The sequence below is a fragment of the Cebidichthys violaceus genome, unplaced genomic scaffold (genome assembly GCF_023349555.1).
Source record: "Cebidichthys violaceus isolate CVI_PGR_0920_01 unplaced genomic scaffold, fCebVio1.0.p SCAF_140, whole genome shotgun sequence".
In the NCBI taxonomy this organism is placed as follows: domain Eukaryota; kingdom Metazoa; phylum Chordata; class Actinopteri; order Perciformes; family Stichaeidae; genus Cebidichthys; species Cebidichthys violaceus.
The window spans coordinates 199,134-222,662 of record NW_027176308.1 but is presented as its reverse complement, the minus strand read 5'-3'; the positions used below and the strand labels follow the sequence as shown (position 1 = coordinate 222,662).

The 23,529-nt window shown below is 41.7% G+C and overlaps 1 protein-coding gene across 1 annotated transcript in view; it reads left to right on the top strand.

Annotated features, from left to right (window-relative positions):
• The window catches only part of LOC137871445 (uncharacterized), a 124,160-nt gene that overhangs the window by 32,622 nt on the left and 68,009 nt on the right, over nucleotides 1-23,529 (top strand). The window contains exons 2-10 of the mRNA XM_068709244.1: nucleotides 9,670-9,740; nucleotides 10,118-10,293; nucleotides 13,526-13,630; nucleotides 14,291-14,374; nucleotides 17,105-17,332; nucleotides 17,654-17,751; nucleotides 19,177-19,263; nucleotides 19,637-19,710; nucleotides 20,974-21,094. Coding sequence (XP_068565345.1) covers nucleotides 9,670-9,740; nucleotides 10,118-10,293; nucleotides 13,526-13,630; nucleotides 14,291-14,374; nucleotides 17,105-17,332; nucleotides 17,654-17,751; nucleotides 19,177-19,263; nucleotides 19,637-19,710; nucleotides 20,974-21,094 — 1,044 coding nt within the window. The remainder of the gene's footprint in view (nucleotides 1-9,669; nucleotides 9,741-10,117; nucleotides 10,294-13,525; nucleotides 13,631-14,290; nucleotides 14,375-17,104; nucleotides 17,333-17,653; nucleotides 17,752-19,176; nucleotides 19,264-19,636; nucleotides 19,711-20,973; nucleotides 21,095-23,529) is intronic.

The following is a 23,529-nucleotide window of genomic DNA, read 5'->3' as shown; positions in this document are numbered from 1 at the left end:
GTTTTTATGCTTTTTTTTAACGCTGAATGACTTTCCAAGTCATGAATTTCCAAGAAACTTATGAGCACAATTCTTTTGGTAAACACAATATTTAGAGGGGAGCTTTTGCATGTTTCTTTGTGGAGGAATTCAGTTCTACAGATCTGTCAGTATAATCAACTAATCGATTGGTTGACACAGTCCTATGAGTGTTAATTGGCGAACTTCTTAAATTGAGGATAGCCTTAATAAATATGAATATATATATATATATATATATATATATATATATATATATATATATAATATTATGCGCTGTTGGTTTGTGGAGTTGCATTTTGTGATTTACCAAAAAATAACATTGCTGCAATTGCTAAACTTTCAAGAAAGTAACTTTAACATTGCTTCCTCATGTGAGGCAATGCAAATCGCATGTGACGAAGTTCAAGCTAAACATGCCTGTTTGCTGTGCGGCTGCTGCTAGTATGTGACAGTTTAAAATAAAGACAGAAAATAAACTTATAATATAAGAGTGAGACTTGACAGCAAAGTACTCACTGTCAAAGGGGAAGCGACAGCCCGCTGATGTACACGGACTAAGATGAAGTGCATAATTAAAGAAACGCATGAAAGCCGGCACTGGGCCTGAGATTAATTAGGAGCGTGTCAATAGCCTCATCAATATCCGATTAACTAATGACACATGGCCCAACGAGGGCTATCGATCCGCTCCGAGTCTGCTGTGTTAATAGGTTGAAGCCGACGTTCAATGGGAGAGCTGACGGAACACTGCGAGGAGAGTTTCGCGGCGTGCAGGACTCGGGGGGGGGGGGGGGCAAAGTCAGAAACGTCCCCTCAGTCATAAGTAGTCAAGTCACATCCGTGGAACGCGTTCTCACGGGATTCCAGTGATTGCTGTGACCACAACTGAACTTAAATCAGCTTTGCCAGAATTCCCATCCTTTTAGTGATAATTAAAAATGACCCCAAAGGATCCCCCTACCCAAAAAAAAAAAAAAAAAAAGGACTCAATCTAGATTAATGGTGATAGAATGGCCAACATCATAAGTTAGCCCCTTTATGATAATGATTGTAATGATAATAATGAACACTTGGATGAAGGATGAACAATCCCCTGTCCTGGAGTTGAATCCCTATACAGGTTAATTAGGTAAGATAACATCATTAGCCACTCTCATGCCTGCACGGAGAATTAATTGGATAAAATGGAGATTTAGGTCTACATTTAATCGCATAAACGATCAACGACAGCTTAGCCAGGTAATGGGAGGTCCAAATCGGTGGGCATCTTATTTAGATCATATTTTAGCAGCTTAATGAGCAAAAAAAAAAAACAAAGATCCCAGTGGTTTGTAACATAGATGCGGTGAAGATCCCCTTCGCATGCAGCGTATTGATTAAAATGTGCATTAATGATGTATTATTGTGCCTTGTTAACTCCTGATTGTTTTCAGCGTTGCGGGATAATCATGGAGACATTGTAACATGGGTCACTTGAACAGAACAGAGTTCACAGCGCCGAAAATAAACTTGACGTAAAACAATAACTTCATGTTTCAAAAACGAGGACTATTAATTTCCATTACGCACGAGCAATCTCTCTCCCTCAGTTGAAAAGGCCACCAATGGCCTGCTGGCTCTGCAGTCATAAATAAAGCCCAGTGTGGCTTGTTTGTGCGGAGGGATGAATTAGGTGTAGTTCATGATCTGATCTAAGGGGGACATTAGTGGTAATAATAATAATAATACGCCGGATGCTGAACGTGAGCGGGCCAATCCGCCGGGCGTTCTGCACCTATTCTTCACAGCAGCTGGGTTGTCTTTGGCTGGGGACATTCGTTTGTCTGCAGTTCACTCTAAATAATGCATGGGGGGGGGGTTGTCATATCCTGCATAATGGATGTTTACAAAGCAGTGTGAGCTCTTTACCTTCAGTTTGGGGGAGTTCATCGTAATAGGCACAGAGAGGTGATAAAGCAGACTGTTTTTTTCTACCAGTAATATATCTGGCCCTGGTGAAACAATGAGTGAGCATCTCTTTGAAGGGAAGCTATCCCACACTCCCCATTAATAATGAAAGCGCATTTAAAACACAAAAGCACTGATGCCTTCTGGGAGAACAGATTGACACGGATGAAACCGTATCTTGGCACAACTCACCGGTTATAGTTTTGGTCAGATATCTCTCCTTCCCCGGGTTTTAAATACACACACTTGGGTAGAAACCTGAGATCTAAATGACGTATTGTATACATTTTTGAGGTGTATAATCTAATTCAGACTGTCTCTTGTGCTTTCTGTTTCAGTGAGTGAAAGTGAACATGAGGCGGTTACCTGAGACGACGTGTACGTCTGTGTGTGCGTGTGTGTGCGTGTGTGTGTGTGTTGTTTGGGACCGTGTCATCATCACCTTGACGACTGAGGTGTAGCTGACCATGAAGAGGAAGAATTCGGGCCTCACAAGGTAAAACGCCATTTGATTCTTAACAAAAACAACATGCATGTGTACAGTTACTCATATAATGCGCTAGTTACTGGAAACAAATGTGGCTTCTAACCCAGTAGGAGGAACTCACACTCTTAAGTGAGAAGTGTGCTTAGAAAGGCATTACCTGAGCAAAGCACCCTTTATTCCCATAAATACAATGTAAAAGACTTGCATGAATTCACTCATAAATACTCCACTGTTGTTCCCTTCACAGTGCACTGCTGATGAAAGCATCTGTTGAGTACATTTAGAGTGAAAACGCATGCAAGACGTCTCCGCTGCCCAGCGAAGTAGAAAGAGTCTGCCCTCTTTCTGCCCTTATTGTCAGCTGTGTGAACTCCATGTCTTCAGGGAGACTGGCTGTTGTCAAACATTAAGAAAAGGCCTCTGTCCACAAGCAAATAAAATAGTCTTTGGTGCGCGGCGGCCCTGTCCCTCTGTGACTATTGAATTACATCCCTTATCCGTGTTCGTGGAGAAGAAAAAGAATGTCAAGCGAAGATTTCAGGTCGCACTATGCCATAGAAAAGGGGAAGTGCCTCGCCTGGTGCAACACAGACCCCACTGTCGTTCTGGATTAAGGGTCGATCGAGCTTAGCTCACTGGATGACGGAGGAGATGGTCGTTCTCAGGGCAGGAAAGGGAGGTGGGGTAAAAAAAAGAAAATAGTCGCAGGTCAAATATAGTGGCATGTCATTTTGGGGGTTCCAATGTTCACACTTGCTTTCTTTATAACTGTTGTGTGATCTGGGAAGTAGGTCAGTTATTTGGTTCCTACTGTTAGACTTTGTAGGGATATTAAATAACTTCATCATTCATTATACGCGTTTAAAAAAGGGGATTACAAAGCTAGTTAGTGCAGAAAGAAGTTCTACAAAAAGTCACGTAAAGGCATATTGCTGAGATAACGGCGATCACTTGACAGCCGTTTTGTCTTTCTGCGGTTATTAAACTCTAACCACAGATGCTTATTCCTGGCGTGTTGCTCAGATCACACGAGGAAACATACACGGGTCAGAAACAAATACATTTGCAAGGAAAACCCTGTATCTTTGCTGCATGCCGGCTGTGGTTGGCAGTGCGTCTACTTGCATGGGTGTATTGTTTAGCAAGTCTGTGAGAGAGTTTTACACAGCTGTGAACTCGAACATGACTCTCTTTGGATCGGTACTAACTGAAGTCCAGCAAAGTCCATCATACTGTGTGGGACTTTAGGGGTTTGTACTGTAAAAAAAACAATCTGCATATGACTTTTTGACAGAAGGCGTGAACCTCAAGCTGAAAAGTGAGTCAGACATTTATGTGGTTAACAATGATGTTGGCGATCTCATTGGTTAGGGAGCCAGTATTTGGCAGGAGGCGTGCAGTTTTAACAACTTATGTACTTATTTTTCTCACAGCATCACGATTTTACAGCCTGTATAAAACATTCACACACGCACACACACACGCACACACACACACACACACACACACACACACGCTCACACATCCCTATTAGTATCCCAGGAAACCAGTGCGGCGAATTAAAAACAGGAATTTAAGGCCGTCTTTAATTCCATAAAATACACATGTAAAGGAAATGCTGCAAAGTAACTCTTTATCTAAAAGTATTGTCCTTCTTTTGTGTCGCTGGTGATAAGCGCCATTGGACACAAATAGACACAGCTGGAAGTACAGCTAAGGCGTTTTTTGTCTCCACAGTTGTTTACACAATCAAGTTTCTCCGTGGGCCGCGATAAGGTGCCTGGATATCCTGTGGTCTTTGCCTAGTTAATGTGTACGGACCGCACACTGGCTCTGCTTTCACTGAGTTATTACGCCGAGTGTAATTTGAAACAATTACAAAAACACTGGCCCACTTGTTACAACACTCATTTTCCCCTCACATATACAAACCACAGATTCAATAGCTTTACATGTTTTTCAATCACACCCAGTGGAGCAGTGTTCAGTGTGAAAAAGTATAGCGTTTCATCGTAGCTCGCATGGTATGGGATAATCTTTCACATTTTGCCTGGGGTTTGTTTTGCTATTTCAGCAGAAACTTGTGCAAGCCATGTGAATTACCATAGGAAAAAGACGATAAAAATACCGAATGATATTGTATCGGATGTAAATGAATAAACTATTTGAATAATCAGGGCAAATAATTTGTTATCCGTGATAATAAATGGTGTTTATTGTCCTTTTCATTCTCCGAGATGCATTGCGGAGATAACAGGTTGAAACACACAAGCAGGGGAGAGATAGTGTAACGCTGCATGGAAGGAAGGATTTAGTGCTGCACAGTAAGCTATTGAGAGAGCTAACTCTAATGAACAAACTTTGAATGGGAATGCAAATTTAAAGTTTGGGTTGTATGTCAATCCCATATTCTCCTCACGTGCAGTTCAGATGATTGGAGGCCACACAACTTCAGATTTATCTTCAATGTTTTCTCACATGTTCTGTTTTGCAGGCCTTGCCGTTGTTCAGCGATCCGGGTCAGCCGGTGATGATCTTTCGCGGTTTGTGGAGATGGACACCTTCAGCAGCGTGAGTACAGTTTCACTTCTGGCCGCCCCTCATAGCAGAGCGTAGCTGAACGCAGAGAGGTCAGGCCTTGTACCTCCGTCTCTCTCACTGAAGGTGCTGCAGCAGTCTGACCATTGACATTCAGCATTCCTCTGCGCTGCCTCTGGGTTCTCAATGGGGGATTGAGGGGTGCAGAGGCCAGAGCCTGGTTCTCAAGGGTAAAAACAAAAAGGCTCTTGAAAATCCCAAGGAGTTCCCATGATCCCAGGAAAGACCTTGATCCGACCTGTGTTAGATTTCCATTCCGAGGATTAGGGCACACAAAACGGTACATATTTGGCTGATATATTTTATCTTTTGCTCTGGATTTCGGACAATGAATTGCAATGTTTTTCCTCGACTGGCACTGGCATTTTTCCATGCCGAGAATTTGTACAAGTTTCACAGTTAAGTTCAGCTTCATTTTTCATAATCGGTCAGCGTTCATGGTCTTCTCTGACATTTTGAAGTCGGTTGCAGAAGCCTGTAGTGACATTTTATGGTGGTAAAGTTTTCAAAGTCATTTTTCAAGGTTCTTTTCCAGTAACATACATAATCTGTTAGCATCAAAGGAGCACACATGCATAAATAATTGACTAATTCACTTAAAGGGGGCCAGCGTAGATTAATTAAGCTTGAATACTAATTATGTTTTCTGTCTACACCAACTGACGCGGTTGTTGTTTAATAAGAAACCGTTTGGTGGGTCACAATTACCGTGCACATATAAGGCTTTTCCATAAATTAAGAGGGCTTCACATTTTAAGGGTGGAAGTGGCTTTGTGTGCGCCTTTGAAACAAAACGCTGACCTTATCTGCAGTGATTTAAATAAGGACGCTTTGTAGATGTCTTCATTATTCCTGTGACATTTTATTGATATGGTCATTTCTATTATGTTGATAGATAAAACAAGACTTTATAAACATGAAAACAAAATCCACTTTTATGTCTATTGATTCAGCAAGGCAGTCAGTCTCATCTTTATTATGTCATTTATCATTTTATTACTACCCCATTATGACATTTAGTCACACATATATTTATATTAGGCCAACATGATTCCATTCACTTGCACATTCATTTACATTCAAATTCTGATCAATGCCACTCTGCTGGCAGAATAGCCTGAGAACAAACACGAACCTAACGTTATAGATTTTACTAAATATGTGCAGGGGTCTCTACGTAAAGCGCTTAAAACTCTTGTCATTTCCAGAAACACTCATGTCCTTGACTCCTATGTCTAGCGCACAGGGTGCTTGTCCAGAGAGGGTAGCTGCAAGTCGCTCAGTGAAGACGAGGCAAGCAGCGCGCACAGGGACAGAGGAAGACGGCTCCAAGCTGGGGCCTTGTTTACAGCTGCGTGGGGAAAGAAAACAGGCAGACGTAAATGAGGGCTGACGGTTTCATGAAGCACAATTGGTTGACGGCAGATTCAATGTGACTGGGCTGAACTGGGCGATGATCCGTACAGTATGCAAAATTCACTTTCTAGCTGGTCTGTGCCCACCAGCCCCTAGCAGCGAGCGGTCTTCCCCAAGCCCTTCTAGCTATGCCTTTGAATGCAACAAGAACTGAACAAGGCATTGTTGTGCTCAATTCCTTTTGACAACAATCACATTTAAAAAAAAAAAAAAAAAAAAAAAAAAAAAGGAGAGAAAGGAAAAAAAAAGTCATGATTTTTTTTTTTTTTTTTGACACCAGTTATAAATGATTTTTTTCCTCATGTTGACGGCACAATAAGCAGTTTGTGTGCCGCACAGTGAAATGAAGAAAGTGTGACGGCTTAAGGGGGCACGCATGGATGCTGTCAGATGACACCAGGATGAACTCGGGGGGGGGGGGGGGGGGGGGGGGGGGGCTATTGTGCTACTCTAAATGTATGTTGTAATGTACCCACATTTCTTGGCACCGGATTTTGCCGCAGCACCGTGAATTTAACATTAACGTGCAATGTCGACAGGGAATCTTAAAAGTGTTCGCTTTCGCTGGGTTTACACTGCTGCTGTCACAGTGGCATTGAACGGCCATCCTTACCTCCGGAAATCCAGTTTGTTTCATGGACTTCTATGATCCTATTCTTCCTTTTTTTTCCCTCAGGATTGAATTGTTGTTTATCTTTTCAGAAATGCAGCATCTGCATGTTCCTTCCGGTTATGGCACATTAAACAACAGTCCGTGTATTACAAGGAGCATGCTGTCAATGTCAGTGGGGTCTAGGGAACGAGATGAGAACCAGGCATTTTTCTTAGCTCTCTAGACAGAGAGGCTCACATGGCGCTGTGTGGATTCGATTTTTAGTGACAATGACCCAAAGCTGTAGGCCTGGGGTGTATGTACTGTACTCCTTCTGTGTACTTTCCCTTGTGTGTTTACGAGGATTTACGAGTTTTCTTCCCCCCCCCCCCCCCCCCCCCCCCACTGTAACTGAACTTAAGGCAAGAATACGTTCATAGTAATCAGAGGACTTATTGGCATTTGCAGGACATGGAGCTAATTTACTTTGCATAGTGAGAAACATGTGAGGAATGAGACCACAACAAAAACTGTGCCTCGAGGAGAACTCGTGTGAGCTGATATGAACGTTACATAAGCGAAAGAATAAAAGGACTATAAAAACTTTTAAAGAGGAACATCTCAAGCAATATTCTTGAACATTTTTATGTGAAATTGGAGGTTGAACTATATATATGCACAGGCAGCTATTCATAACATTTTTAAAGTGGAAGATGATTTTCTAGATTATTATGTTCACTAATTGCGGTGATAAACAAAATACATTTCAATAGCCTAAGATAAAACTTAATGTGATTTCTCCTTTGATCTCTCCAAAGTGCCTTTAGCCCTGAGGGCAAGAGCAATCATTTACCAAATAAGGAGTGTTATCCTCCTTCATTGTTCTAATTTGATGATTAATTACTTTGGCAAAATAATATATCAACTCCAACTATAACCTACACAGTATGTGCAGTAAACATAGCATTTATTAAGGAGGAACATTATTTTAAAAGCATTCTTTATGGTTTTTTCAATAACAGTCAAACTTTAAATAACATTTAATGAATGCAAATGTCATGTAGCTTATTTAAATAACTGCTTCAGTTTACAACACAATAATGTTAAACTGGCCTGGTATCACACAGAGCAAATGGTGATTGTTTTCTTCTTTTTTTTTTTTAATCAGTAAAATTATCTGATTCATTTTCCCATAATTGTTTCAGGGAGTTTCTCAATTTGCACCCAAACAATATTTGTCTTGCAGAAAGGTGTGTCTGATGAAATGAGAATAAGAAAGTGAAGGAGAACACAGGGACACAATCACCACTGATGCCTCATACTCCGCAGCATGTGAAACTCAGAAAAACTGATTGGTACCCAGTCGAAATGAAAATGGTTTTTAAATAAGTTACAATTAGATAAGCATTAATCTCAGTGGTATAAATGAATGTCTTGCTGTAGGGCTTGTTGAATGTAAAAACAGATTTACAAAAACTCCTCTTACCAGATTGGTCTGGAAGTAGTCCTTCTCCATTTTAATTGCTCTGTCATTTAGAGTTGAAATAAGCCCCCCCACCCCCCCCCCCCCATTCTGCCCCTTGATTTTGCCTTTGAAATTAAATATTGTATACAAATACATGCTGTTCATGGGCATGAGCACAGTTCATCATTGAAATCTGCATAAAATGATGCTTAAAAAGCTCCATACGCTTTGAGCAACAGAGCTCTTTCATATGGCGCATTCTTATGTAAACATATCCATAACAAAAACAACTACTTATGCCTTTTTACCTCAGCTTTCTTATTGTTCGGCTTGTCCGCAGAAATGAGAGAAATGTGGGACTGCAGAGTTTGTTTCCACATACTCTTGATTTTCAAAGGAAGCCATACTTGCTTTCATACATTCCTCCTTTTTCTTTCCATTCATGCCAATTTAGACCACCTACAAGTCAAAATAGTGTCGACTTTGCATATATGTGTATATATGCATATATAGTGTATGTATATATATAATCTATATATATATCTATATATATATATAGATATATATATATAGATATATATAGATATGTGTATAGATAGACAGAGAGATAGATGAATCACCTTTATGTTGCATTTGTTTTAATCATGCTTTTCACATGAATTCTATATTGAAATTACTATATTCAAAATCCTCACACAAGGAGGCCTGACGTGGTTTTATTTAAAGACTATTTTTGTCTCTCCTTTGAGATTTTTTTAGTTTGAGTTCATGTGAATGGAAGTAATGAGAAGTGTGGCTGCATTTCCATACTCATTTGCACACCAAGACTGTGTACTCTCATGCAGCCTGTGCAAAAATGCATAATTCTCCAGGAGAGAGTGTTGTTGCCCATTCATTTTAGAAACAGGGAGGAAGTATTTTAATGTGACCTTCATTACACATTCATGTCAACTTTTCTTATCTATTTATGATTAAATTCTTTTCCACTCCTGTTGTTCAATTAGTGCTTGACCCCTTTAGCGGCGATGTAAATTAAATGACATTTTAGTGTCGTCCCATATTTAAAATACTGCGTTAGTTGCGGATCATAAATGATGATCTTCATTCTGCAGCTAATTTATTCATTTAACAATTTCCCTCCAGAAGTTACAGCAGAAGGCTCTGCAGCAACCTAAGCAGAAGAAATCCAAGTCGGCTGAATTTCTGATGGGTGAGTCCTGCTTGATGAGTTATTGCTCATAATTTGTGTAAGGATTAATTAACTAATTACAGACAAATGGCTTTGGGCTAAATTTTGCTCTTGCTTGTCAGGGCGCAATTTGTAATTATTTTAATCATTTCTTCTTCTTCTCTTTTTTTTTCTTCTCCTCCTTTGCAGGATTCTGATTTAATTTTAACCTAATTGTGTTTTAGTGTCATTCTAGGAGGCTGCGCTTGAACATTTTGGGGCAGAGAAATCACCAATAGAAACATTTTGTTGCCAATAAATGTGCTTTGTTATTTTACGAGTCACTTTGACCTAACGGTTGTATTGCCCCTTCGTGTCAGTGTTTGTATTTGTATTTATGTTGTTACTTATTTTGTCAGGGAGAGAGGAGAGAGCAGCTCTGGTGGGCATCGCAAACCCAGCCTTCGATGGAGGAGGAAGCACCGAGCTCTCTGTTCCTCCTGTTTGGCTGGGGAGAGAAATTCGAGGTGACAGGCCAGATAGCACCCTTGCAGCTCACCAAAAAAAAATGGAGCTGCAAGCCCCTGCCAAAGAAAGAGGTGAAGCTTCATTTTTCATTAGCCTCAAATTTGTTGACAGTAGTTGTGTTCCTGATCTAACCTTTCTCTCACTCCCTCTTTCTTCTCCTCTTTCTCTCTCTGCCTCTCTCCATTCGTGGGGCCCTTGGTCCCTGCATTCCAAAGCAAGCGTGTCCTAACAAGCAACCCTCGTATAACTTCTTCCTCCGCTGGAGAACGCTACAGTAGTGGGTGTTCTATCTCTATCTAGAAGTACCCTCGACACAATCAGCCTTGACTCCCACTCTCGGCTACATGCCTTGTGGTGGGCTGGAGTCATAGGAGAGAGCATTTACATACGCTACTACGCTACCGAGCCGATCCGCTGTCTGTGTGGTGTACTCACAACGCCCCCGAAACACGGCTTAAGGCCAATCAGGCATACGAATATGCCCCCTTATAATTCAGTATGTCAGGGAGAACTCTTGAGGAATGGGATGGTAAATTAGGATGCGTTCAAGGTTGCGAGCGTGCCAGTTTTCTCAGGGATGAGTCACATGTAAGATTCTTGATTTTAATGTGGTTTATTTTGCTTTTGCTGTGCATGGCGAGTAATTATTATCAATTATTGTCGCGACGTTTTATGCACAAGAGGTAGGATTTCACTTTACCGTGGTGGAACTGGCCGTCGTGGGAGAAAAAAAAATATTTTCCATCAGGTCCAGAAAGTCAGACCATAAACATATATGATACAGGAGACTAATGTTAAATCTAAACCAGTAATTAAAACGTCTTTTTCATTGGCTGAAGATACTGGCTTTAGCAAAGCGATCAAACATTCCAGTCATCATCTTTCTTTCTGCTTTGTTTACGTATGCGTGTGTGTTTTCAAGTGGCGGATGTATGAGGTACTTTTCCATAGTCTGTGTATTATCTACAGTCAAGCACGCTTCCTTTTCATATTTTTGTTGGAAAACCGCACTGAAAGTGAAACTTTACTGTATTGTTTAAGTCTTGTGGCTTTGAAGACACAGACTCACTTTGAGTTCAGTTTCCCGTAGGGCTGTCTGACGGCAAGTTAAAGTGGTGAAAATATTCTAAATATAACATACACTTAAACAAATATAGTTTTTTTTCTTGAGTTGAGCCTTTCTTTTAGGTGGCTAAAAGGTTTTGCTGCCGCCCTCGTCCAAATCAGTGCATTGCTTCGTCCCGGTGTGTCTTCTTCTCCAAACTGGGGCCGGGCCGACCCTCATACTGTAGGTAATACACTGGTTTTGGATAAGCACCTCATACAACCCCACTTCAAAAGATTGAAACTATCCCTTTAAGGAAGGAATACAGTTCATCAAATCAAGAAAACATAACTAAGCCTAATTCTGAAAAGTTAGTTTTATTGGGGGAACGAGATCCACTGTCTCTTATATTGACATGCTGATGCTGATGAGGGAAGTTACTGATTTTCCTCTCTTCTTTTTTGTTCTATTAATTGGAAATGCTAATTAGGCCACTTACCATACCCTTAAAGCATACAAAGTGAACTTAACCATATGGTAGTTTAATGATATTAGAACTCAGGAAAATATGAAATAGTTCACATCAGCACAGTCTCTATATGAATATGTTTTTGTTATTAACAGGACTCTGTCAAGTCCACGTACCCCCTCTTATTACATGCACGTCTCAAAGGGCATTTTATATATATATACTGTATATGTGTCACTCGCTATGTGTTTTACAAGTTTATAACTTCATTTCTTTGTGGTAATTACAGTGAATATATGATTTACACAGACAAACTATACATCTCTAGCACAAAATGAGCAACAGTTCTTCTTCAGAATATATGAACAGTTCAGTGACTCGTGTGCCTTTTTATTGGAAGATCACAAAGGCAGATTGTTCCATGTTTGTGACACTTCTATTTGGCCTTCACCAAAATCCCACATCATCTCTCATTCTCCGTTAGCAGTAACTCCGGCTGCCAAGAGGTTCTAGTTACTGATAATGTGCATATGAGAACAGAGGATTGAAATTTTCATTAGAGAGACGAACTGGAGGACAGCCAGACTATTTAGGTAAATCACAGATATGATTCAAAAGGCGATCCACGAAGCCACCGCCATTATGCAAATTTGTGTTTGAAAAAAGGGTTTCATAACCTCAGAGCTATTTGCAGAGAAATTGTTCAAACTCTTTGTTAACGATGTAGAGGGATTTAACATGTGAATTTCACAGTCAATTTATGGCGCCGTCGAGGTGTCATGCGGCTCCTCCTCTTTTAATAATGTTTTCAGTCTGACTCTTTAACTCAGAGTAAAGACAGTGTGTGGAAACCTCCTGCAAGATATTTAATACCAGCACCAAATAATCCCAGTGAGCTTCTTTTTTTTTTTTTTGGGTAGTGGGCCAGTGGTGCTGCTGTGCAACACACACCTACTCACATTTTTATGCACGCAAGCGCCGATACCCACAGCCTTCTATAAAGGCGATCCGTGTGTGGAATATATGACATGATTTAATGCACCATGCATTTTTTTTTTTTTTTTACCCCGCAACCTGAGAAATACAAGTAAAGCAATTTAGATTGGAGTGAAATATTCAAGGCCTGTAATGAGAATGATTTGGGGTTAAGAAAGCTGCTTGGTGGGGTGTACCCTTAATAGCAGGAGCCCTGGAGCCATTGGATTCCCATAAACTCTGCGGAGCAGACTTGATACCCATAGGTCAATGATTGCTAATAAGAAGTCAATGAGACATGGGCTCAGGTTATTTTCCTTTGGATCTGCTCCTCCAAACTTGCCCGGTCCTCTGGGCCGCTGACCTCGGAGTATTTAGAAGGTATTGTCTTTGAAATTCCAGGTACTTTTGAGCTTGTAGACTTTCTCATTAGTTCCTTTTGAACACGGCAAACATATGGCAGTTGTATTTAAGAGATTGCCTGCCGTGACCTTTTGCGGCATGCTAATTAGGCCCCAGAGCACCGCAGGCCGCGCAGAGTCGCACTGAGAAACCCAGCAGTCTCTTTCCCAGCTCTCTCCTCCTGCCTCTGTACTCCCTGTCTCATCACGGCTCTGCCTTATCTGGTAGCAGCCGCTGCCCCTGCCCTCCGACAGTGTGGGTTTCAAAATTAACATTTCGCTTCATGTGCTTCTAATAACCACTAACCTGAACCTGTACAACTCCCCTCTCTCTCTCTCCCCCCCCCCCCCACTCCCTTGCCAACTCCCAACCCCTCTTTCTCTCATTCTCTCGCCCTTCGCACTTTCCACAGGAAATCAACGTGCCCAAAATTACTTTGACCCGTCGTCGGCTGAGCAGACGGACCCAAGGCATTGCAGGATGGCGGGGGTCAGCACTGAAGATGAGCTGGAATTAAGTATGTCATTCTCCGTCATAATGGTTCTCCTCGGTTCATTAAAGCGAGGTGAGAGAGATCACCGGTAGCAGGCCGCCGTTTGTGACGGCGGGACAGTCTATGTAAATACACCGAGTGATGGCGTCGCGAGATTGGCTGCCCGACTCGCTGTCATTGACGAAGGTCACGTATCATTGGTCAGCTTTCATTTCAGCGTGTTTTTTTTTCTTTTTTTTTTCTTTCTCCTGTCAATTGACACACGCAGAGCCACATCAATAGTTTGCAGCCCCCTCCTAAAGTAGGCCTATTAAAAGCGAGCTCTTGGGAGCCAAGTAATATGCATGTTATAATGAAACATGGCTATTAATGGAGAAGCCATTTCACCTGTATCTTTTGGATATCACTGCCGTGTAATATCAAAGGATTTGCCAAACCAAATCTCATCACATGATGACAGGCTGGCTAACAGGCATGTTAATGCTGCTATTTCATTACCCCTCTGCACACGCTTGATTCTCACCCCTCTCCAGCCACGGCTAATGTCTCTGGTTTGCATGTTAAGATGTGGTTTAGATTGACTTGTCTGATAAGTGGAAAGTAATTTTGAAGCACACAAAATGCATGTCATTTTCCAGGCACCTTTGGAGGGTGTACTCATTTTATAATTGTTTTGACTTGTAGCAATAATGAATGCGGATGAAAACAGACTGTATCAAAGAATGTCTGCATTGCTGGATGAGGAGGATACCTTCATAAATATACCTGGTATGTATCCCCATAATACTGTTCTCCTGCAGCTTGGTAATTAGGACACAGCTGATTGGTTGCCCCTCATCAAAATAGCAGAAATACCAATTTTTACAACTTTAACTCTTTACCTTTACATTGCATTACTTTAATTTAGAACAATTGCTTTACTTTTGCATTACTTAAATTAAGAATTATTTTCTTTTTTTTACATTTTGGGTCATATAATGTTCATGTAATTCCTTGTGAGCACTGTTTACTTGACATGTAGTGATTTAGAAACATGTTTCTGTTTTCAACTGCTGGTTAATGCTGTTAAGATTTTGTGTATTAATTCAATTTCCAAACTTTAAAACCAGATGCATATTTTAATTGCAAAGGTCCCCATTTGAAACAGTGACAGTCCCAGTGAGACAGACGTTAGAGCAGCTTCATCTCCTGTACTGTGATGTATTTTACAGCGAAACTAAATATTTCAGCGGTGTACATTTACAAGAGGGATTTAAATCAAATCCTTTGCATTATATTTGGCGACTAAAAATGGGCGTGCTTTTAGCATGATATGGAGCGATATACACACACACACACACACACACACACACACACACACACACACACACACACACACACACACACACACACACACCTCACTCAACTGTTAGATGCAGGTTAGACGAGGGAGAGATGAAAGGTGCACATAAGGTGAAGCTTGTTTTTTTATGACCATTGTTTTTATGCCAGTCGCCCAAAGTCTCATTTGATTGGATTATTTTTTTGTAAACGCCCCTGAGTGCAGGATGAGTCATCAAACATTTGACACCGTAACAGAAACCAAAGACGCTCTAACTTCTGTTTAAGTGGGACTTTAAAGGTACAGTATCTCTAGGTTAAGACAGTGAAATCATAAACAACCCAGACAAACATATGATGCTACCAACACTAAAAGCAGCACCGAAGCAGAACAAAGAATAAGACTAGAAATGGACTGTCACTTGTAGTCAGCTTTCCAAGCACAGCCATTGTCTCACGGTAGGCGTGCCTTTTCTCATTAGCTCAGTTTTATTTAAATGTGTAGCCAACCAGGCAACATTGAGGTGGTTTAAGCTGAGCATTGTTCCGGCTGAAGACAGTCGCACCAGATCCTGTTGACATGACGCACATCTCCCTTGTAATTCCAGCGCACAAGTGATGGGTTTAGGCCCGCTTCAACACGGTAGAATTTAGCCGGCTTGTATTATTTGCCATTGTCTTGGATTTAGCTGTACCACCGAGATTAGCAGCCCCGTCCATTGTCTTGGAATGTTCATGAAATCCCACTGAAAAAGTAAAGAGGATCTTGGATTAACAGTTCTTCCATGCAATAGGCTGAGAGAGACTGGGAAGAGAAGAGAGAGAGAGGAAGAGAGAGAGAGCTCCTACTTCCGTACCGTTGGAGTCCAACTGCGGTGACTGCCAGTAAGCACTTCACCAAGCTACAATAGGCTTCATGACAATCACCTTATGCTGTTGTATGGATGCCTCCCACCGGTGTAGGCCCCATGTCTTCTTTGCTGCCGCACAGCCAGCGCAGTGTATGTCAGTACTGATCCTGACATTTTGTGACTGCTTCTCAGGCTTTTGTCTTCGCTTCTATAGCCTGCCATAAAGCGCCATGCACATTTCACAAGAAAGAGCATGAATACGACAAAGTATTAATGAAATGGACAGTGGCCAGTGCTGTAGACATTTTCTCAAAAAAGAAATTCCTAGAGAAATCCCTTCTGTCTGTCTGAGATCTTCAGTTCTTCCTTTTTTATCTTGATACATTTCATTGCTTTGGCTTGGAGATGAAAGAACACAGAACGGTATTCTATTCATTCTAGTTCTCGGTAAGACGTTGGGCATTGATATCAGCTTCTATGTGGAAAGCATTAGTCAGTGATAACAGCTTTGGCTGTTGTGCATATTGGACTGCACACGTTGAATACACAGATGCTCAGAAGAATACCTCTTGCTTTCTACCGAGGCGGTGCGGCAAAACTGAAAAGACACAAAGCAAGCAGGTTGGCTGCTGTAAATTATGCTTCCCTGCTTTCAGTAATGGATTCTAGGTTGCTAACTAAAAACTAGTTCACATATGGTGCAGAAGACAAACTCTCTTTCAATGTATAGGCCCGTTGTTCACAATTTGACTAGCTTTACGGCTATAAGCAACAAAAACACCACATCTTCCTTTTCATTCCTTGCAGAGTAAAGCCTCAGTTCAGCCTCATGTATCCTATTCTACATCTGCTCTTAAGATTAACAAACCTTCTGTTGTGTATTTCATTATTAAATTCCAGTCATGCATTTGGTCACATTTTTTTGCATGAGTTGGAATAAATGTTATGAGATATTTCTATTTAAAAACCACAGACTTTGCTGCGATCATACTCGCGAAAGAATAGCCAAGCAGGCTAATGTGGTTCTTGTGCAAAAGCCCTTGCAGAACTAAGGTCTTGTCTCAATATGAATATGTCAAGATCAGGATTTAAGGCTTGAATATGATACTTTGGTTTTGTGAATGTTCATACTGTATTCATGTGAGTTGCTGTTTCAGAGTACATCACTGTCCACCTGCATAAATGTCTGTATATACATGTGTGTGTCTGTTTCTGGATGTGGTAAGTATGCACATCCATCAGTGTGTGTGTGTGTGTGTGTGTGTGTGTGTGTGTGTGTGTGTGTGTGTGTGTGTGTGTGCATGCCCACTGATGCGCATCTCTCCAGGTACGCTGCCAGCCTCCAGGGATGAGGAGGTGTTGGAGGTGAAGGCGGGTGATCCGGTGCTTCAGCGGCGACTGCTGCTCCACGGTGGTGGTGATGCCTCGGGCTCCAGGCCCTCCCAGGCCCATACCATTGCCAAAACCCAGGCTGGGGCTACTAGTGCTGGGCTGGGAGGAGAGGCTGGACTCAAAGCAGGGAGGATGGTAATGGGCAGAGAAAGCACTGTAAAAAGTAATGCTATGCTTTTATTTACGCTTTATATATTGTTTCTTATTATCTTAATATCACACTATTAAGTTTAGTATGATAACAACATGGATTTCCTTTGAACATTCATAAAGCTAGCAAGGAATCATTCCAGGAAGTTGTGTACATTTTGTTTGTGCAATTCTTTGACTCTGGACACTATTTTATTCCCTTTTCACTTTATTGGTGGAGATGATAAGACACATGACATTATAGTCAAAGACTTCCGCATAATGCTGCAGTCGTACGATATTATTTTTGACAAATATTGTAAGGTTTGTGATGCCACTGTATTATTTCTTGCAGCGAGCGCAGCTGAGGAGGTGATCCCCCACTACGCCCAGCAGCTGAGGGAGCGCGTGCGGCCTGACATGATCACGCTTGGCAGCCTTTCACTGCAGCAGGTCAGGGCTACAAAGAGGAATATCTGTGTCATCATCCCATATTCACCAGCACATCAGCCATGTCCATTATGCTGTGTATCAGTGGCTTCGGCTAATGGACATTGTGTGTGTGTGTGTGTGTGTGTGTGTGTGTGTGTGTGTGTGTGTGTGTGTGTGTGTGTGCATGTACATTTATCCATTTTGTCTGTTCACATGTGTATATGTGTATGTGGGTGTGTTACGTACTCGGTTTACTAATTTTCTTTCTTTTTTCTTCCATATTTTGTCCGCTTTTTGTCCCACCACCGCTACCTTTATAAAAGTTCTGCATTTCATGTTCAGTGCAGATGGTCCCAATCTCAGCTGAATGCACTCATTTGAAATTGCCTTTTGTAGAACACGCATTCATTCAAGGTTAGATAACTCATTCATCGTCAGCTCAGAATGTGTGCATGGATTTCAACTGTATAATCTCTGCTACATGTGATATCCTCACACAATTAACTTTATTTGTGGAGACAGTTTTGTTCTGTCTTTGAACTTTGTTGTGCATTATTATGCATATTTGTCTCTGACAGTAGCTGATTTCCTTCTTTCTTTACCCGTCTTACGGTCTTTTCAGGAAAAATAGAGCGTGACTACTTGTTATTTTCCAACTGGGGAGAAGGGATATTGTGAACTAGCGTTAAGATCTGAAGCTCCTTTCAGAACAAGTGTTTGTATTCCGTCAGTCAGAAAGGAAATGGGAGAGGACACAAGAACATGGGCTTTCCATTGTGTTGGCAAATCTAGATTGCGAGGAAACCCGACAAATTAACGCATTCGTTAAAAGAATGCAGAACTTCGATCCACAGTATTTTTAGTTATAATCTCATTTGAAAAGAGAGTATCAAATTATATGAATAGAAAGTAAACATAATTGGGGGGGAAAAAATGGTTCAACAATGTCTCACCATCACTTGGAAGTCACAGCAACAGTTGACTCATCCTCCCTGACTGGATAATAGTAGCGTCTACTGTGTACTGTATCAGTACCGGGATCAGTGTTATCTTATTCTGCCATAATATGTATGCGCTCTCCTACTGTTTCCACACCCACCTCCCATTGAAAGCACATTATCCACCAGAGATTTCACATCTATTTTAAAAATAATAGTGTTTTTCTTCTTGCTCTATTCTGTCGTACAAAGCCTCTACAGGGCGAGACGCTGTCACTTAGCAGTGTCAATGCGTCTGAATGGGGAGTGCGAATGTGCTGACTGAATGTAAAACCGGCAGAAATACTCATCAAACGCTACATGTCTTTAGGGCCTGGCTCAGTATCGATTGCCTGCAGATTGCATTACAGTTGCTCCTTGTGCTTAATTCTGCCATTATGGTGCACTGCACTGTTTCACAAAGCGGCATCCAAAGAAAGTGTGCATGTGTGTTTACACGGATTTTCAGCGAGCGGCTCAGAAGGGACCACTGAAGAGGAGGGAGTGGGCAAAGAGAAAGAAGAGACTAATGGCCTTCTTCGCTGGGAATGTTAAGGTAAAGGCCCGCGTTGTGTTTATATGCTGTGTGAAGGAGTCGCTGCTTTTTTAGTTAAAAGGCATAATAGCCCACAGGACATTAACTTGGGGACTGTGTGCTGTCTAGAGATAATTTCACAAGCTCAACATATTTCTCCAATCACTTTCTTTCTTGTTACATTTGTCCAAACCATTAGCCCGCTAAAATTCTTGTTCCTGAGTGCTCATCTTTTAACAATATTTCATTACAATTAGTCACAAAAATGAATAATATCTTACATTGTAATTTAGAGTGATGTGGTGTTTACACGAAATTGTCAATTAGCTGGTGATGTTAATGACGGTTACCGCATTAACAGTGTTTGTTAACATATCCACTTTAATATTTAAAGGCGCCTCATTCACAAAGAGAGTGTGACGAGGCAGTGAGAGAAGCACCAGAGCCCCGGCTGAGCACACTGCTTCAGTGGTAAAGTCCAGCCCATTTTCATATTTCTCTCCATATGATGTCACATGACTGTAATCTTTAATTGTGTTAAAAAAAAAAATGTGCGATTCCACTGACATTGGAGAAAGGAATGTAATTCGTATGTCCTCTGCATGGCTTCTCCTGTTGACGGGCATTGCATTGTGGGTAGCGTGTCTCGAGGTGACAGAAATCTGTCCATGTCATTGGGCCTGGAGGCGCATCAATTCTCGGTCCCTCCACTTTAGTCGGAGATCACACATCAAATCTCGTAGCGAGAGCGCCTCGGGCGATCGGCTTAGCATGTTTAAGTTTTTTAGCAATTAGGGACTACCATGCCGGCTGACATGATAAAATCAAGGAACTACTGTACACATCAGTATCTTCTCTTGTGTTTGGTTGTTCTATGGGTGGGTGGTAGTCGGACACCAGCCCTGTCAGATTAATGTGGTTCGGAGTTTAGCGCCATGACCTCCTCTCGACAGCCTTGAACCCTGTAAATTCCTTCTGATATCAATGGTGGGTGGCTATTAGACATGGGAGACTTTCTATGCATCACCTAGGGCTACATCTGCCTGAAATTTAATGAGAAATGATTTCACTTTTTCTCTCTCCCTGCGCCTATGAAAGGGAGAAAAAAAAATAAAGAGGAGAGACGGGGAGCTGACTTGTGGTTTTTGTAACAAATGTGTAATTCATTTGTTTCCACTGTTTCTGATTTAATGGAGGTCGAGTAATTGCATTAGGAAGCACATTGTGCCTTGTTGTGAACTGATGAAAGCACATGTAATACTTTTGATAGGCGAACAGTAAGGAGGGAGAGAGGGAGAGAAAGGAAAGAAAGACCCAGTGCCTGCCTTTGATGCCGAGCATTTATTTGCTGAATTATCCTTCCTTTTTACAAGCATCTTATCCCCAGTCACAGGCAGGCCAGGGCCCCTGTGATATTGCTTTATTTTGAGGAATTAAGAGAGGTGGCGAGGAGACAGAGCGAAGCAACCGCTTATTACATTACCACTGATAAGATTGAAAGGCCGAGAAAGGTAGAGAGAGAGAGAGAGAGAAAGAGAGAGAGAGAGAGAGAGCGGGACCCAGTGGAAAGCGTTTTGTTGTGTTGTTATTAGATTGAGCCTCTGTTGGCTACAGAGTGGAACAACAGAGAGTCCAAAATGCAGGTGGCTGTTAACAGGGTTAGCTTCTTGTATTCTTGTGTGTGTGTGTGTGTGTGTCTGTGTGTGTGTGTGTTTGTTCATGAAGCAGCAGAACCACTGAAAACCCGTCACTCAGAGCGCTGGGGGAAGGCCAAGAGGAAGCGATGGCCAAATACGGGCAGATGACAGAGCTCCCAGAATCCTCTTCTTCAGCATCACGGCCCCCGTGGCAGGTAAGCTCCGCTAGCCGCTCAGACTGTGGACTGAGTAGCAAACATTGGAAAGAGAACGCACACAAACAGGAAGTGACATACCTTTTAAATCTCTAAGCGGCTTGTTTCACAGGAGGAGACACAAGAGGAACCTATTGAACCCAAACGTGTTTACAAAATCCTAAAATAAATGCAGGATTGTTTTTTGTTCAAAAACAGTCCAATGATGTAATTATGTGAAATCATGTGATGAATGGGGAAACGATACCCCATATTTTTGACTTTTTTATATTCCTGCATGCTGTTCATTACACTAATGGGTAGTGTATGTGCACATACCCACACAAAGGCACATTCACATGCAGGCACCATACAGATGCTAACTATTCAGCCACATTATTTTGTACACAGTATACAAAGATTTTAGTTTTTTTTCCTGCCTGCTTTGTGTGGATGTTGTCTGTGGTTTTACGAATCTAAGTAGGAGGAAAAAGGAGTCTTTGGAGATGAAAAAGGGGAACAGAGGGAGAGGAGAGAGCAGAGAACCAAGTGGGAAAAGAGAGAAGGAAGCTGCAGCTTTAGCGGTAGCATCACCAGCTGTGGGAGGAGTGTGCTGTTGTGTTGCATCTGGGGATGAGGCTGCCATGCCACCGTGCTGGCTTAAAGATGTAATGAATCTTCAGTCGGGGGCTTTCCTTCCAGGGTGACAACTGGCTTTGAGGAAGGTTGTAAATGCAGGGGAGATTGTGGTATAATTCCTCAGACTGGCGTTTGTGCCCCCCAGTCACCATTCGATTATCTCCCAAATTGCTGTGTTTCACTGAGATAAAGATTTTTTATGGCTTGCTGACTTGAAACAACCGGCACAGGCAGAATAGGGGGCAAAGAGGGAGAGGGGAAGAGAGAAAGCGAGAGAGAGAGAGAGAGAGAAAGCAATGGCCAAACCTGCCACGCATAGTAATTTCCTTTGGTAAATGACAAAATCTTTGTTTATATGACATTTCCCTAAAATTACTGCAGCGAGATGAATCTGAAATATAAAATGTCACATTTGGCATGCAAAACTATGAAAATATATTTCTGTGCAAAATTCATGGAGGCATTTAATTTAGAACGTGTTTAATAACTAAGGCAGCCTGCATCAGTAATCCTGCCCGGAGGTCCCAAAAAGATTGTCATATTTATTCTCTCCTTTCTTCACCCCCCTCCTTCATTCCGAAGCCAAAAAATTTTAAGGGTAAATGTTCATTGTTAATTAAGATTTACTAATTAAAATGAAAATAATTAACGAGAAAGCTTAATCTCTGAATATTAGCCCATACTTAGAAAGAAAGGAAGTTTTTGTATGTGGCATTTCCTGTCTCTATTAAGAGTGCATTTTGTGTGATCAGTCAATGTGTGGAAAGCCCTGAAAAGATGTTTCAGCGAAAGGACGGCTGCTTGCCAGCAAAACCACGGAGGCTCCCTCGCTGGAGCCTTTGATCTCATCTGTAGGAGTGCTGTAATGTTATGGCACTTTAGGCACAACTCAGGCTTGGGGCAAACAAACCACCTCTGATATGGAAAATTGGCTCACTTCACCTTTTACCTTCGCCTTGCTGTCTTCACTGTCTTTTACGTCGCCTGTGCGAGCATGTGGGCCAGATAATAACAATACCTCATAAAAAACATACATAGTGGAAATTTGACACCGGTTTGATGTTATTGTTTTTTTGTTGTTTTTTTTTGCTTATTTTTGTCCTCTCTCATCTTCCTCCTCTTCCCTTTCCAGTCCTCATGCATACATCTCTTTCCAGTGTGGGGACTTGGAGGCCTCCATCACCTCCCCCCCGAAATGTGAGATGTGTGGGCTAAACCGCTTTGCCACCAATTATACTAATTTCACTTCTGCCTAAATTGTTTTTGTTGTTTTGGTATGCAAAGATGCACACAGTGGGGAGATTGAGGGGCATTACTGCAGGGCTCAGCACACACCTTCCCCCCCCCCCCCCTCCTTCACAGACTAGCAGAGCAATGGGCACCGCCAGCCGGTGTGTTATTATGTGAAGTGTGCGGAGAAAGGATAGGGATAGTCTCAGTTTTTTATATATACTGTAAAACATGTATGAATATGAGTGTGTGTGCACATGTAGCCCTGAGTGCTACTATGTCATTGATTAGAATTGAGGGCTTTAATTGCCAGACACTCAGAAGTAGCCCTCGGGAGATGGTCAACACGGTGTAAATTTGAGTACATAAAATGAGGATAGCATAGGATGGAATAGAACAACATGGGATATAACGGGATAGGATTGGAAAGGATAGGGTGGGATTGGATGGGAAGGATAGAATGGAATGGATAGGATATGGTGGGAAAAGATGCGATAGGATGGGATGGGATGGGATAGGATGGGAAAAGAAAGGAGAGGATAAAATGGGATGGATAGGGTGGGGTAGGGTTGGGCAGTATAGAATAG